This window comes from Astatotilapia calliptera, chromosome 4 (assembly GCF_964374335.1).
Source record: "Astatotilapia calliptera chromosome 4, fAstCal68.1, whole genome shotgun sequence".
Lineage (NCBI taxonomy): Eukaryota > Metazoa > Chordata > Actinopteri > Cichliformes > Cichlidae > Astatotilapia > Astatotilapia calliptera.
Genome location: NC_137425.1, coordinates 13,364,567 through 13,381,687, shown reverse-complemented (window position 1 = coordinate 13,381,687; position 17,121 = coordinate 13,364,567). Strand labels below are relative to the sequence as shown.

Sequence of the window (17,121 nt, the reverse complement as noted above, 5' to 3'; positions counted from 1 at the left end):
TTATTCTGAACCATGATAACGGGGCTCTTGCTGATTGGAACTGACAAAACTTAAGGTTATGTATATAACCCCGGTTCTCTGAGTAGCATGAGTGAGTGTCTCACTATGGGAACGCCTCCTGTGTGACCTCATCAGAAGCTCAAATAACATTACGCCAGCCCTTACAGGCTAGCTAGGTGACGCCCATGTCAGGAGGGGCCAGGGCCTCCCTATATAATAGGCTGACATAGCGTCAGATTCAAAACAAGCCCACCTCTTCCTCGCTTCCATAGCAAGGAGGGCGGTCTGGTGAGACACTCACTCATGCTGCCCAGAGAACCAGGGTTATATACATAACCTTAAGTTCTCTTTCATAGCATTCGTTTCGTGTCTCACTATGAGAGAAATACTGACTCCCGGATTGCCAGACATGCCTGTTAAGAAGACAACTGTCCCCAACAGCACTTCACAGGGGAGAAGCCACCCGGGAAGTACCTGCACTGAGGACTGAATGCGCTAGGTTAGGTGCCGTCACATCTAACCTGTAAAACCTAGCAAATGTATGAGGTGAGGTCCAGCATGCAGCTGCACACAGCTCCTGAATAGAAACTCCCCTAAAGAGAGCCCATGAGGTTCCCAGACCTCTAGTGGAATGCGCACGTAAGCCAGCAGGGGGCTGAAGGCCCCTGCTAGTATAGGCCAGGGCAATTGCTCCTACTATCCAATGGGAGAGGCGCTGTTTAGACACAGGCTTTCCCATATGTGGTTTAGCCCAGGACACGAACAGCTGGTCACTTTGTCTGACACTCTGGGTTCGGTCCATGTAAATGCGCAGAGCACAGACTGGACACAAGGTATGCAGCTGCTGTTGCTCCTCTGAGGAGAAAGGCGGTGAGCAAAAGGCCAGCAGTTCTATAGGGGAATATGTGCCGACAACCTTCAGGACAAAGGCAGGGTTGAGCCGCATACTGACCCTCATATTATCCGAGGAGAACTGAATGCATGACTGATGCACTGAGAGAGCGTGGATCTCTCCCACACGTTTAGCAGAAGCTAAAGCAATTAATAGAGCCGTCTTCAAGGACAGAAATTTTAACTCAACCCGTTCCAGGGGTTCAAATGGGCAACAGGAGAGCGCAGCCAATACTGTGGGAAGGTCCCACGATGGAGCCAACGGCCTAGATGTAGGCAATTTACGCCGTGCACCCTTCATGAAACGACATATTAAGGGATGCTGGCCAACAGTCTTCCCCTCAAAACCAATATGGCAGGCCGAAATTGCTGCCAAATACACCTTGATGGTGGAGAAGGCTTTACCCTTATCAATCAGGGCCTGAAGAAATGACAGAATCACAGCCACAGAGCACTGAAAAGGGATGGCCTGTGATTCTACACACCAGCTTTCAAACACACGCCACTTGTGCTCATACAGCTTCCTAGTAGATGATGCTCTAGAACACTGAATAGTGTCAATAACGTTATGAGGGAGCCCCACTGTGTTCAGGTTAAACCCCTCATGGGCCAAGCCCATAGAGCTAGCCTCTCTGGGTGGGGGTGGAATATTTCACCCTGTGCCTGAGACAGGAGGTCTCTGCGTAGTGGTAACGACCAAGGTGGGCCGCACAGCTGCTGAAAAATCTCCGCCAGCCAATGCTTCCCTGGCCAGTGCGGGGCTATCAGGATCATATAGTGACTTCCCTCCCTCACTCTGGCCAGAGTTGGAGAAATGAGGGCCACTGGGGGAAAAGCATAGAGGAGGGTTCTCGGCCACTCGTGAGCTAGAGCATCCACCCCGAGTGGAGTTCTCTGATCATGCAGCGAGTAAAACAGGGGACACTGAGCATTCTCCCTGGATGCATAAACGTCCATGGTCGCCTGCCCGAATCGCAGCCAGATCTGCTTCACCACCTCTGGGTGAAGCTTCCAGTCCCCATACAGCGGGTTGCCCCTGGAGAGAAGATCTGCTCCAAAGTTCAAGATCCCCGGCACGTGAGTTGCTCTCAGTGACAGCAGGTGGACACTGCTCCAGACTATCAGTCTTTGTGCCAGTGTGTGTAACTTGGGGGATCCCAGACCCCCCTGTCTGTTGATGTCCGACCTCACTAACACATGATGACCTCTCAGCCAAGGGAGAAAGTGTTTTAGCGACAGGTGAACCGCCAGCAGTTCCAGACAGTTTATGTGGGTGGAGCGCATGTGAGGGCCCCATTCCCCATTCACTGTTCTGCCCTCGTGGGTGGCCCCCCAGCCCGAAAGAGAGGCATCTGTGGAAATCACCTTCCTGGCTGAAACTGCCCCCATTGTAACGCCCTGAGACAAGAAACCTGGCCTCTTCCACTCGCGGAGAGCGAGTGAACAGTCTGCAGAGACTCTCACGCGACGGTGGCCGTCTCGGTGAGGGTCCAGTCCCCACGAGCCCACCCAGCGCTGAAAGCCTCTCATGTGCAGGCGTCCCAGTGTTATTGCCACTAGAGAAGAGGCCATCAGACCGAGCAGCCTCTGGCACTGTTTGAGGGTCACTGTGTTGCCTCTGAGAAACAGTGCTAGGGATGACCGTATGGCCGCTGTTCTCTCCGGGGACAGAAAAGCCCTCACCCGGAGGGAGTCTAGGCTGAGCCCTATGAAAGTAATGCATTGAGTTGGCGTCAATGTGCTCTTTTCCACGTTTATCTGGAAACCCAAACTCTCCAGATGGTGTATGAGAGCATTTGTGTGACAAGTCGCTCCCTGGCGGGTTGGGGCTGCCACCAGCCAGTCGTCGATGTATGTGGCCACCCGAATGCCCTTTTCCCTGAGCGGGGCCATTGCTGCCTCGGTGCATTTCACAAACACCCTTGGGCTCAGTGAGAGAAAAAAGGCAGGACTACAAACTCGTATGCTATCCCCTGGAAAGCAAATCTCAGATACTTTCGGTGTGGGGGATATATAGGGATGTGGAAATAAGCATCCCTCAGGTCGGTTGATGTGAACCAGTCGCCCGCTCGTACAAACCGTAGCAGCGAGGCGTGCGTCAACATCCTGAACTTGTATGTCCTTAAATGCCGGTTCAGGGCACGGAGATCCAGAATGGCTCTCATCCCCCTCCCCCCTTTCTTTGGCACAAGGAAATACGTTGAATAAAATCCGCTGTGCATTTCCTTCGGAGGGACAACTCTTACAGCTCCTTTGTCTCTCAAGGTGGAAATTTCCTCCAGGAGAAAACTGGCAGACTCGCCCAGAGCACGAGAGTAAACGATTTCTTCGAAATGTGGTGGAGCGACATTGAATTGCAGCCTGTAGCCCTTTTCCAATGTCCTCAGCACCCATGCTGACTGAGTGCAGGTGGCCCAGCTCTTCATGTGGAGAGACAGAGGGCTCACTGGCCACTCCACCGAAGATGGCGTTTCGGCGCCCCCTTGTGGTTGCAGCGCGAAACATACGCCATTTCGGTGTCCTGTCACCTCTGTCACAGGCGAGCGAGGTGAGAGGCGAGGCGAGGCGAGAAATCTTCTTGCCGCAAGGACAGAGTTTTGTAACTTTGTTGGCCATCGTAGCCATGGTTAGCTAGAGGGTTGCGCACGTTAGCGAGACTGACACTGAGTGCGGAGAATATTGCTATTCCTCGCTAACGTGGGGTGAAAAGTGTTGCTACTTTTCTACAGGTATTGCTACCTAATGTGTAAAACCGCTAGCGTCGAAGGGTATTGCTAGAGGAAGCTAGAGATACCTTTATTAGCAAAGTGTTGCTACTTCGCGTTCGGAAAATATTGCTACTTCCCTGGGTGAAAGTATTGCTACTTGGCACCAGCACTAGCTACAGAACAGTATTGCTACTGCTTGTATGCTAGTGGACAACTGAAAAGCTGGGAACAAAGCGCACGGCGACCGAGTTGTTCACTCGAATCTGTGAACAGTTTAGCTTTAGCACCCAATAGCACAGTTGTCTACAGGCTTCTGTGAGAAGCGAGGAAGAGGTTTTTGAATGACATCTGACGCTATGTCAGCCTATTATATAGGGAGGCACTGGCCCCTCCTGACATGGGCGTCACCTAGCCAGCCTGTAAGGGCTGGCGTAATGTTATTTGAGCTTCTGATGAGGTCACGCAGGAAGCGTTCCCATAGTGAGACACGAAACGAATGCTATGAAAGAGAACCAAATTAACAGCTCAATCAATAAAAATATAATTTTTCATTATATACCAGTGGATTAATTATTATAGAAAAAAATTAATTTGGCATAAACCTTACACTGTGTTGAGGCATAAACTCACTGTACACCAAAAGTAAGCAAAGCCATTCACCTACTGTACAAAATATGTTGTTTCCCCAGATTAAAAACCAACAGGCCTGGCAAGATTGTGACACGCTCACCTTTTTCTTTGGGTTGTTGTTGATGACCTCGTCATTTGGCCGTTTGGGGGATTTACTGGATTCTTTGCTGTCCACCAGTGGGGTGTTTTTCTGTGAATCTAGCTTCTCAATTGGACCTTCCCCATCTGCTACCAAAGACTTTGGTTGATCTCCTGCATCTATGTTAACGATGAGGGGTTAATAAAAATACATAAATAACTTAATTAAATAAAAATAACAAATTATAAGTTAGAAAAAATAAGTAAAATGAGCTAATTTCTAAAGACGTGTGAAAACCACTGTGGTAGTACAGAGCATTTAGTCCTGCTTTTCATTCTGGCACATCACCTTGCCAGTCAAAGATTTAGTCAAGTATGAACTCTGACAGGGTCAACATGCATGTTCAATAAGTAGTTAAAATGACAGAACATTTAGATTTCAGTCCGTAAATTAATAGGGACATACATTAAACCACAAAAGGTGGCATTTGTATGTTTTCACTTTGACCCACGTAGGCAAATTTTCTTTTAACTATAAAGAAAACACCTGAGCTTGTTCAGTAAGTCACAAGGCACAAATTTGCATTTTCTGACCCTTACAAAGTAGGCCAACACGCTGTCACGATAGGTAAGCACAGAATAAAATAAACACGTAGTTTGTACATATTTCAACTGTTTTCAATCTTAATGGAAAGTCTGGTTAAACAAAAAAAATCTTTGAACTGTTTTCTAAAAGAGTCCACAGAGTCAGCTAAATGCAGTCGTAGTGGGACACGAAAGACACCTGAAAGCATCTAGTGTTCAATCTTGTATGAAGAACAACTAGCAAATTCTGAGCCTGTGATCGAAGACAGCAAGCAGCAGTGTGTTTGGTAAGAAGCTGGGATTAATAGTCTGGAGCCTTTCTGTTAAGTGCTCTGTAGGTGAGTACAAGAACTTTAAAATGAATCAAAGTCTACTGAGAGCCAGTGTAAAGAGTAAGAATAATATGAGCTCACTTGTTAGAATCCATTACTAGTCTGGCCGCTGCATTTTTGTTTACCTCAGAGAGATGAAACTGGTTTATCTCTGCCGTGAAACAGGGCATTACAGTAACACGTAATGACACAAGAGCACGGATCATTTTCTCCAGTTCAGCCAAGAAGGCCTTATGTCACAATTTAGAAGTGTGGGGTTCTTTTGAGTTAAAAAAAATTAAGAAACAGGAATGAGACACAGATTTTACATGCAAGGAATCTAAACTTTCCAAATACTGGATGCTGGATTGATTTTTAGGATATAATAATGGCCTTTAGTCTTAGTTTTCCTCGACTCAAGGCTTAGTACGAACTGATAACACAGATGTATCTACAATCTCTTTTTTTTCCCCCACATTATGCAAGCCGTACCTAATTTTGCTTTGACATGTGCAACATGACTAATGTAAATCCTCATGTCAGGAAAAAATGTGCAATATAAGTTATGCGCAGATGAACAGCCCTTATCATCACATAATTTTACATGATTAAATTCCTTGTATACAGGTTTTTAATCTATATTTATAGAAAAGTGTAATTTCATTATGTCTGCAGAGCTGCATGTTCAAACTATAATTTTATTTGTTGACAGGCCGTGAAAAAAGCATCCACACTGTTAATCAAATACAGAGCCGTTTAAATAATACAGTACATTATGCCAAATTAACAGGAACAACAAAGTTGTCACTTGGACTTCTTCAAATATTATAAACAACTATATAAAATGAAACCACATTTCTGACCTCATCTACTTACCTTGTGCATTTGTAGGTTTAACAGACAGCTCTAGGCCACAGTTACTGCAGAATTTGGCTGTTTTCTCTACAATGTTATGGCCACAGCGTGAGCACTTCATCTTCAGACTTCAGTGATCACTGCAAAGAAAGAAACTATTTTCACTTCAAGACCATCTCAAAATTTTCTTTCACTTTCTATTTTGGCAGTCGATGTCACATGAAACTGTGTTCAGCTACACAACAACACACCAGTCGCATTGTCTTTATCTCCTCTGAACTTTGATCAGTCATACCCAAGAAGCTGGCCTGTGAGAGACTGAATTGGAAGTCATTTTACAAGAGAGTCAGTGAGTCAACTGAACGCCCACATTCATGGCCCGCGAACAAGTATCCAATAAAAAACTGACATTAACCAAAGAGAGGGAAAAAAACCTGGGAACCCTCACAGCACACTTTAATAGCACGTCCTTAAAAGAAAAATTCAGTTAACACTGACCAAAAGTAGTTCTAATGAGGAAATAAGTAATTCTTTATATGCCATAAATAGTTCAAAAATGGTATAGGACATTTCACAAAGAGTAGAAGCGGAGAAGGTGGTTTTCCTCCTTCCTTTTCCTCATACTTTCAATAAATACTTCACATTACTTATTAGCTGGCAATGTAAAGGCGATATTACGTGAATGACTGAATAACTCAAAATAACATAAATTCGTGAACCACCCAAGTTAATATTATGCCATTATTCTTTGATTTCGATTGATTTTTAATGTCATGAATAAAGAGTCAAAATTGGGTAATCCTTATATCTGCTGGGATCAAGTCATTCAATCCAGCGATGGATACTTCGCTTTCATTTCTGCATAATTCATCTGGCAATCGCTCTCCCTCTTTGTCAAACGCATGGTCTTCATTGGACTTCTGGTTACACTTTAATGCAACAATTGCTTTGGGCGTTTTCAATCCACTGAGAAAGGCTATTAAGGTTTAAGACATCTGACCCAAATACAAATAAATACACTGTGAAATATAACTGGTTCAACCCAGTTTGATTTTAGAGCCCAACCAATAATGCCTTTTTGTGAGACTGATGTCAATAATTAGTAAGTTTGCAGGAATATAATCAATTTAGTATAAGCAAGGAAAGGAAATGAACAATCAGCATCAAGGTCGGTTAGGTCTTTTGCGATTTGATTTAGACTTCAAACGATTTCTTTATTTCTTAATAAAATGTAACAAATACAGTAAACACCATCGCGTGTGTTTAAACCGTATCTCTATATTGCTGAAAATACTGCAAATAACAAGTGACTATTCCATTCTAGGAGATGAGCTTTCATACTTTCACAGATAAAGGCGGGACGACCTTTTTCAAGAACTTAAGGAGTGACTCTTCTTGAAGCGAAAAGATCTTTGGCTTAGAAGTTCGGCCATTCACATGTTCCCTGCGTAAAGAAACGCACACGTTTTACGTCACTTCTTGCGTGCCAGTGCGTTTGACAACAACAAAACAGAGAGAAAGCGAACTAAATGGCCACGAAGTCACTGACAAAATAAAACCTGCAGAATCACGACAAGCTTAGCAGCAGCAGGGAAGGCTCTTAGTCACACTACAGAGAGCACTATTGCTAAAATTAAGTAGCGACTCTGCTAACTAGCTTCCCCAAAGCAGCCAGCCTAATGAGCTGCGCAGCTAACATTAGCTTGGGCAGTTAGCTCTGATTCACTCTCAATAATAAACGGAGATACTATTAGAAAGAACGAACGTCAACCAAACTTCATTACCCCGTAACCCAGCTGGAGCCAGACAGACCTGGCCCAAGGCAGCGCAGTCTGATAGCTAATTCTGTTATTAGGATGAGTTTATTCCTACTGTGTCACAACGGAAATTCTGACATTGTGACAGTCACCCAATGCTCATAACAATAAATAAATAACAGCCGACCTGAGCCGCCTTCCTACCTTCTCTTCTGTGCTGCAAAAAGGAGAAAGCCTGCAAATCATCTCTGCTGGTCCCACTACGCAGCCGTCAAAGACACGTCCAAGACCTGCTGTCCCCTCGTTTCCGTATCTACTAAAGTTTCGTTTTGTCAGAAATGGGCGTGAGCTAAGTTTACTTCTATAATCACTAATAAAATCGGGGTTTCTTTTGCCTCTGACTAAGCTGGTTTTCATTCATAGGTAATGAAAGCACAAGTTGAACTAGAGACAAACGACCTCTTCTAGGGGTACTTGAGTGCATGGATGCATGTGCTGTAAAGTGATTTAAACTCACCTTATTTTTTTCTTAGCATAAATGAAGTTTATGAAAAAGTATCTTATGGCACAACCTGTGGATGCAACATATTAAACATCTTAATTAAAAATATTATTTATTTATTTTTTCACAGATTGTGATTAAAAAATAAAGTTCATTTGTTTGCTACAGTTTATATTTCAGCATCTGAAATGTACAAAAACCGATTATATTACACAATAATTGTACAGGAAAAACAGCTAAAATGGGGTTGGTCACATGCGGTCAGTTGCCATGTGATGGTGTTTGTTTGTCATTACATTGTACTTTCCTATTGCCTTTAGGCAAGGACAAACTGCTCAATAGACATGCTTTGTGTGACCAGCAGGAGGAAATAAGCATGCTGCAGTTACAAACTCCTGGAAATGTGCCCATAATGTGTAAAAGTTTGAGACTGTTAAGAAAAGGAGAGGGGGGGGGAAAGGCTGGCTTTAAATCTTTTAGGAAACTTCATAAAAAACATTCCAAACTGAATGGAATTCTGCAATCTGTCACATTTGACAGATTTATTTATTTGTTTAACAGCAAAACACTCATGAAAGTAGCACTGGAGCAGCAGATCCTTTCATGCATCAGAATAAGTGGCCCTCAACACAGCAGGTTTGTTCCGCTGACATTTGAAGTCTACATGCAGGCTCCTGCAGGCACTGGGTGATGACTGAAAACAAATATTTAAAGTCATAAAAAACAGCTGTTTAGTTTGTAACATTTATAAGCTGATAAGAAAGGAATATGCAGTGAAAAATGAAACCGATCCACACCATCATGTTACAGTAAATTCTCAGTAAAGGCCAACATGCTCAAACTGCATATGTTTATTGTTACACTGAGTGTCCTGTGTTGCCTGTGGAATGACCTTTAGTCCTGTTATGAGCTGTGCCTCTCCATAGCTCTCACAGGACACCCACTCACCTACTGAAGAGAGATTTATTTTGAATGTCTTTGAGTCATATTAGTCAAAAATCTGAACCCAAGCTCATGCTATGCTCTTACATTTTCAACAGAGGGCAGAATAACCCAATTATGTGTAGTAGTATTTCACACTGTACTGTGGCTGCTCATCAGGGTTAAAAAAAAAAAAAAAAAAAAAAGTATCTCGAGTTGTTAGGTGTTAGTTGTTAGCTCTAAGTTTTTCCACAACTCCCCTATAGTGGGTCTTAAATGATGTAAAATGAGTGCTGAACACTCCTTTGTGGACCAATGTGCAAGCAAAATGTTAGGTTAAAGTCACTCAGATCAAACCAGCTCACTGGATCTTTGCCATCACCACCTTTAGATGTTGTAGGTGTTCCTCCCACGAGTCACTGTAAATCACCACATCAGGTAGGCTTAACGATTATATCCATTAACCTTTAAAAAGTTAAGGGTGCCCCATGGAGACCAAAGGGTAAAACACTGCAATGAAATAAACCTATTCCTGGAATCGGAAAGGCTGTGTATTCTAAATGCACTTGCCAGTAATATTTACACAAATCTAAGGTTGTGATGTATCTGGCCTTTCCTAGTCTTTCCAGCAGCTCATCAATGAAAGGCAAGGGATAAGGATCGAAACAGGAAATGCTGTTTAGCTTTCTCGAGTCTGGACAAAATTGAAGTTGAGTTCAAGTATCTGACTTAAACACCCAAAATTGGTGTTTCAGCCAAATAGCTGCACTTTGGTACATCGCTTTCATTTTGGGCAGGTCCATTACCGCGATAAGTAGAAACCACTAAACAGACAGCAGTACAAAAGCTTGTGTTCAGGGTGGGGGTTTCCACTGACTCAGACACAGCATACAAGAAGGATGGCAGCAGAGTCATTTTTGCCATTGTTCACTTTGTTTGTTTGTTTGATTGATTGATTGGTTGATTGATGTTGTCCAATTTGTGCCCTACACTATTGTCTGGAGCTGAACTGTGATTTATGAAATTTGTTCTTGTTGAACTTTACCTGTACAGTAAAGTGGTACAATCATCATCATTAGTTGAGTCCATCTTTTGCTCCCTGCTGATGACATAGTGGATCAGTGAAAAATGCAGCACAAGTTGAATAATATGTTGAAGCTGCAGGGATAGCTCACACGCATGCTTTTGTTTTGCTTTTAAAAACGATCGTTGAGTGCATGACTTCTTCCTCTTGTGACTGGCTCATGTCAACCACGGGATAGTTGCAGTAGTCCGTATTCTAGATACAATAATTAATAAGACATCAAAGAACACATATATAAGTTTCCTGCTTGGTGAATTGTACTCAGTCAGACAACACAAAATAACTTGCGAATAACTTGGGTAAACTATAAATGGGTTTCTTCAATAAACTAACTTATTAGGCAACCTCATAATGAGCTAACCTCTGCATTAAGAAAAAAAACAACACAACCAGTAAGCTTAATTGTAGCGCCATCTGCATGTTTACCTCATTTTCATTTTCTTGTGACTCTGTCCTTTTTGTGCACTGTCTGAAAGAAGAGATTTCCATCACTTTATTGTTGCATGTGTGAGCTGTAACAAATATAAATACACTTTACCTTCTGATGGCAACAACAGTGACCACAATGAGGAGTGCAGCAATAGAAGTACAGATAGCAATCTGATCTCTGGTGCCTGTCCACCAGTACACTGAGAAAACATGGATGTTGCACGTTAAAGTAAAAAAGACTGAACAAGTACGGTTTGTTTGGAAGGGTTTCCAAGGGCAGATTCTTCTTTGCAAAGCTGCGTCTGCACAAGCCACAGTGTTTGGAACATAAATCTATTTACCTTTGCCCCTTAACAGCACTGTAGAGGAGTTGTGACTCCCGTATTTGTTTGTAGCCATGCAGAAATAGTTGTGATCATCCTGAAAATCCTTCTTCAAATGTAGTTCACGTTGGTGTCCTGCTGCTGAAATGTGATCATTATATATTTTAAACCAGGTATAGTTCTCCACTGCTGGATTTGCATGGCTGTGGCAGATCAGGGTCTCTGTTGATGGTGTGACAGAAACTGATGTGTTCCTGGGGCCATCTAAAATAAAGTCATTAGTGAAATCATCTTACATAAATCAGATTCATTATTTTGGTATCTAAATTGTGAGGAAATATTTAATGTGTTGCAGTAAAGAACAATGTTTCCATGCTTAACTCTTACATACTGCTCATATGTCTTCAGAGTATTTGAATGCACAAACAGCCACTTGGCATTAGTAAATGAATCATTCATTCTTAATTTAAGTTTTAGAGAGTAAGGACTGTGTATCTGTTAGATTTTGCAACATTTAGTCAATGATTTAAAATGCTTTTAACTACAATTCATGCTTTAACCTTACATTTATAAAGCATTTTATTCTGTAAATTTCAAAGATTTTATCTGCCGCACATCTATGACCCTCTGAATTATCTTATTATGCACATCCTATTTGATCACTCCTATGCTGTTTTGCTATTTCACTGTTTAACGAGTCCATTACAATTCAAAAGCCAGCAGGCACCTATCTCTGGGAACCTGGGCAAATGTGATGTGAACAGTAACAGTTCTCATAACACTGTCATGGCTGAACTGTAGAAAAACTTTCAACTTTGTAATAGTTTGGGTCATTTTTGCAAAAGTCATCCAATTTCAAGCTGAAAGAATCACATCTCTGGTATTGTTGCTCAGGTCAAATGTCAAAATGGGTCAAATTTGGCCTAAGCAGTATGTAAGGTTTAAAACATCGCTATACAATACTCACGTTCAACATCAACATGTAGGACTCCTGAAGTTGTTCCTGTGCCTGTTTTTAGAGAACAAGTGTAGTTTCCAGAGTTTGTGAAGGAAACATTTCTTAATTGCAGCACTCGTCCATCCTGCAGGTGTTCTCCATTCTTAAACCAGATGAAGACAGATGAGAAGTTGCCAACATCACATCTGTCTGTGCAAGTAAGATTCACAGAGTCGCCTTCCTGGATTGATTCGTGTCTTTTGAGTTTCGTCATGGAAATGTTAAAATCTATGAGAGAAATGAATAACTTATGTTTCGACCTTGTCAGATTAAACAGCAAAGGGGAGTCGAAATTCTTTAAAAAGAAAACCAAAATTAAATCTTACCAACGATTTTTAGTGTTGACCCACTTTTTCCAATCCATTGGCCATTTGTGGAGTTGGTTATAAATCTAAAGGCATATTTTCCTTCATCACTGTGCTCCACTTGGTGTATTTGCAGTGAACAGTTATTCCGTTTGTTACCAACATACTGAAATCGCGAAGAGCTATTATTTGAGCCACTGTGATAAATGAACGGACCTGCAAAAATATTTTTGTGTCCCCACATGACTTCCTGTACTATGTGTTTGTCAGGATAGGAAAATGAACAAAGAATGACAACAGATGATCCTTTCACTACACACATATGAGGCTGTTGATACTCTACCTTCCACTTACTGCAGAGAACACCTGGAACAGAAGCATTAATTGTGTGGATGCTTTAAGCATCCACACTATTGAGTTCCTGTTTCTCTTTATTCTTTATTATTATTATTCCGGGTGTTTCCGTACACTTTTCGCCGTAGAACTACTTCCACAATTTTCAGCCGATTTTCACCATTCAAATTTTAAACTATTCTGCTATTTTTGCTCTTTCCGGCTATATCTTTTGGTATTTTTAACTATTATACTTTTTAAAATATTCCACTTTTTTCCTTTAATTTGTCCCATTGAAATTAATGGGAAACTTCAGCAATTCTGCTAAATTTTGCTTGTTTTTGAAACTTAACTACTTCCTCAAATTTTCACCTAGAACAACCATTCAAACTTTAAAATGTTCACAAATTATTGGGCTATTCATGTATGTTTCAGCTTTTTCAAATATTTTACCGTTTTACTTTTATGCCTCTTAAAGTTTTGAGTTGCAAAATTGTGATTTTTCACAAAATACATGCGTTGTTATGGTTGCTATGCTCTTGGCTTCCAGTGTGCCACTGAAGGATTTGCAGCCTTCTCTTCATGTCTGAACAACTGTTTGCTACTTGCTCAATTTTCACTCAACTTCCACAAATTATACATCAAAACGTAGGTATTTTTGCTGGCTTTCAGAAAATGTCACTATCATTGTTGTGGGATTTATAGAATTTTCGCAAATCTCCTCAGACCAACACAAGGTCTCAAAACTCTGCATAGAAAGTCAATGGAGAGCTTGTTCAAAATCATCGCTGGATTTCTGTAATGAGAGGCATATTCGAATCGTCATATCTCCTTAACGAAGCAAAGTTAAGACATGAGGCTTGTCCCGGTATATCTTCAGACACTCCTGACGCTCACAATTCAAGAATTTCTTTCTCACCTATTACCGTTCTGAAATGAGTTGGACTTGTTTGAGGGTAGGAAATTCGTCCTTCGCTCAGATTTCTTCAGATTTCAAACTGTGGAAATGAACCACTTTTTTCTCTCGTCATAACTTTTTGTTGGATTTCCACAGAGACCTGAAAATTTCCATGATTGTTCACCAAAGCCTGCTGTCTCTTACGGTGAAAGAATGATATCGATACTCCAAATAGATTTCGAGTTAGAAAGCGTTGTTTGAGGGCAAGTCAAGGCAGTTTTTGCTTCGCTCTACTCAGTTATGGTGCATTACAAGTCAAATATCTTTAATAATTCATATTTTAATGATAAATTGTAAACACTGGAAGATTCCCCCATCTCTTCTGAACAAAACGGTGTAAGAATGACGGCTCTAGCCCCTACGGTTAGGAAATTATGGTCATTTGTTTGAGGGGAGTCATCACTATGAGAAATAGGCTGCAATAATCCTGTGCCTCTCTGTGCTGCGTGTGTAAAAAGAGGCACATGTTTTGGCGGGAAAAAGTACACAGGCTCTCTGATTGGTGGATTCAAATTCAGCAGCTCCCAGGCTGACCTAGAAACTTACTTCTCTCTCCCTGTGCATTTTTTTGCTGATTTTTTCATTTAACAAGTATATTTGAGGGACCCTCAGCATGTTCAGCATTTTTTCAGCTGTCCATTTTGCTTTTCCAATTTTTCTGTTTAACTGATTACTATTGTGCTAAATCATACTATTTCTGCTATTTTATAAGATTTGTGCCTAATATAGTATTTCTGCTAAATTACAGTATTTCTGCTTTTTATACTATTTGTGCTAAAACATAGTATTTCTACTAAATGTAGTATTTATGCTTAATCATACTATTTCTGCTTTTTATGGGATTTGTGCCTAATATAGTATTTCTGCTTTTTATAGGATTTTTGCTCAAACATAATATTTCTACTAAATGTAGTGTTTATGCTTAATCATCCTATTTCTGCTTTTTATAGGATTTGTGCTTAATATAGTATTTCTGCTAAATTATAGTATTTCTGCTTTTTATAGTATTTGTGCTAAAACATAGTATTTCTACTAAATGTAGTATTTATGCTTAATCATAGTATTTCTATATATTTCTGCCAGGTCCCCAGGCAGCCAATCCTCTGTGAGGACTTAGACATTCAAATTTTCAAATCAGGGCCTGCACGGTTTCCCAGCCAATCATATATGTGTCCTGAGGCATTCAAATTTGCATATTGGGGCCTTCATGGCTTCTAAGCCAGCCAATCATATCTGAGGGCTGAGGAATTCAAATCCACAAATCAGGGCCTGCACGGCTTCCCAGCCAGCCAATCATATATGTGGCCTCAGGCATTCAAATTTGCATATTGGGGGAATTCGTGGCTTCTAAGTCAACAAGTCATCCATGTCGTATATCTCTAAAAATTCACATTTTAATGATAAATTGTTAACACTGGAAGATTCCCCCATCTCTTCTGAACAAAACGGTGTAAGAATGACCGCTCTAGCCCCTACGGTTAGGAAATTATGGTCATTTGTTTGAGGGGAGTCCTCACTATGAGAAATAGACTGCAAAAATCCTGTGTCTCTCTGTGCTGCTGCGTGTGTAAACAGATGCACCTGTTTTGGTGGGGAAAAGTGCACAGCCTCTCTGATTGGTGGATTCAAATTCACCAGCTCCCAGGCTGACCTAGAAACTTACTTCTCTCTCCCTGTGTGTGTGTGTGTGTGTGTGTGTGTGTGTGTGTGTGTGTGTGTGTGTGTGTGTGTGTGTGTGTGTGTGACAGAGAGAGAGACAGAGAGAGAGAGAGAGAGCCTTTTAATGGGATGATCTCATTCTAAGATTCAAATTCAATATATTTAGACTGGTTGACTGAATTGGATCTTGTGTGTGTGTCTCTCTGTGCATGTGTGTCTCCTTATGTGTACATATTTGTGATTGTGTGGCTGTTGTAGATTTTTTTTGCCGATTTTTTTCATTTAACAAGTATATTTGAGGGACCCTCAGCATGTTCAGCATTTTTTCAGCTGTCCATTTTGCTTTTCCAATTTTTCTGTTTAACTTATTACTATTGTGCTTAATCATACTATTTCTGCTATTTTATAAGATTTGTGCAAAATATAGTATTTCTGCCAAATATAGTATTTCTGATTAATTATAGTTTTTCTACCAAATCATAGTACAGTATTTCTGCTTTTTATAGGATTTTTGCTCAAACATAGTATTTCTACTAAATGTAGTATTTATGCTTAATCATACTATTTCTGCTTTTTATAGGATTTGTGCTTAATATGGTATTTCTGCTAAATTATAGTATTTCGGCTTTTTATAGTATTTGTGCTAAAACATAGTATTTCTACTAAATGTAGTATTTATGCTTAATCATACTATTTCTGCTTTTTATATGATTTGTGCTTAATATGTTATTTCTGCTAAATTATAGTATTTCTGCTAAATTCTAGTATTTCTGCTTTTTATAGTATTTGTGCTAAAACATAGTATTTCTACTAAATGTAATATTTATGCTTAATCATACTATTTCTGGTTTTTATAGGATTTGCGCTTAATATGGTATTTCTGCTAAATTATAGTATTTCTGCTTTTTATAGTATTTGTGCTAAAACATAGTATTTCTACTAAATGTAGTATTTATGCTTAATCATAGTATTTCTATATATTTCTGCCAGGTCCCCAGGCAGCCAATCCTCTGTGAGGACTGAGACATTCAAATTTTCAAATAAGGGCCTGCACGGTTTCCCAGCCAATCATATAAGTGTCCTGAGGCATTCAAATTTGCATATTGGGGCCTTCAGGGCTTCTAAGCCAGCCAATCATATCTGAGGGCTGAGGAATTCAAATCCACAAATCAGGGCCTGCACGGCTTCCCAGCCAGCCAATCATATATGTGGTCTGAGGCATTCAAATTTGCATATTGGGGAATTCGTGGCTTCTAAGTCAACAAGTCATCCATGTCATATAGCTCTAAAAATTCATATTTTAATGATAAATTGTCAACACTTGAAGATTCCCCCATCACTTCTGAACAAAACGGTGCAGTGACCGTTCTAGCCCTTACGGTTAGGAAATTATAGTCATTTGCTTTGAGGGGAATCCTTACTGGATAGTGTGTGTGTGTGTGTGTGTGTATATATATATATATATATATATATATATATATATATATATATATATATATATATATATATATATATATATGTGTGTGTCTTTAAAACATCTTTGCAGACTGACTGTCCTGGACTGGTTGTTTTTTTTTTTTTTCAGGTCTGGTGAACTCAGCTCTTTGGTGTTGGTGTTCAGGAGTAGAGCCTTCTAATAATATGTATTCAACTTATAGAATTAAAGTTCTGCGAGTTTTTTCTGTAGCAAATAAATATTGTATAGAATATTTAAAATCACCTACATTTTTGATGTTTACAATGCCCATTGTGTGTAATACTGGAATTTCCTACTACCCGTGAACGCCTCATCTGT

The 17,121-nt window shown here is 40.6% G+C and overlaps 2 protein-coding genes across 2 annotated transcripts in view; both read right to left on the bottom strand.

Annotated features, from left to right (window-relative positions):
- rnf213a (ring finger protein 213a) overlaps window positions 1-8,292 on the bottom strand; it is a 46,900-nt gene extending 38,608 nt beyond the window's left edge. Inside the window, exons 1-3 of the mRNA XM_026164914.2 lie at window positions 8,020-8,292; window positions 6,080-6,198; window positions 4,330-4,487 (exon numbers count right to left, since the gene is read on the bottom strand). Coding sequence (XP_026020699.2) covers window positions 4,330-4,487; window positions 6,080-6,179 — 258 coding nt within the window. The 5' untranslated portion in view covers window positions 6,180-6,198; window positions 8,020-8,292. The remainder of the gene's footprint in view (window positions 1-4,329; window positions 4,488-6,079; window positions 6,199-8,019) is intronic.
- A 535-nt stretch (window positions 8,293-8,827) lies between these two features.
- Window positions 8,828-17,121, bottom strand: part of LOC113020713 (B-cell receptor CD22-like) — a 29,775-nt gene continuing 21,481 nt past the window's right edge. The window contains exons 2-8 of the mRNA XM_080300881.1: window positions 12,398-12,742; window positions 12,042-12,299; window positions 11,093-11,338; window positions 10,861-10,951; window positions 10,749-10,791; window positions 10,414-10,517; window positions 8,828-10,340 (exon numbers count right to left, since the gene is read on the bottom strand). Coding sequence (XP_080157007.1) covers window positions 10,280-10,340; window positions 10,414-10,517; window positions 10,749-10,791; window positions 10,861-10,951; window positions 11,093-11,338; window positions 12,042-12,299; window positions 12,398-12,742 — 1,148 coding nt within the window. The 3' untranslated portion in view covers window positions 8,828-10,279. The remainder of the gene's footprint in view (window positions 10,341-10,413; window positions 10,518-10,748; window positions 10,792-10,860; window positions 10,952-11,092; window positions 11,339-12,041; window positions 12,300-12,397; window positions 12,743-17,121) is intronic.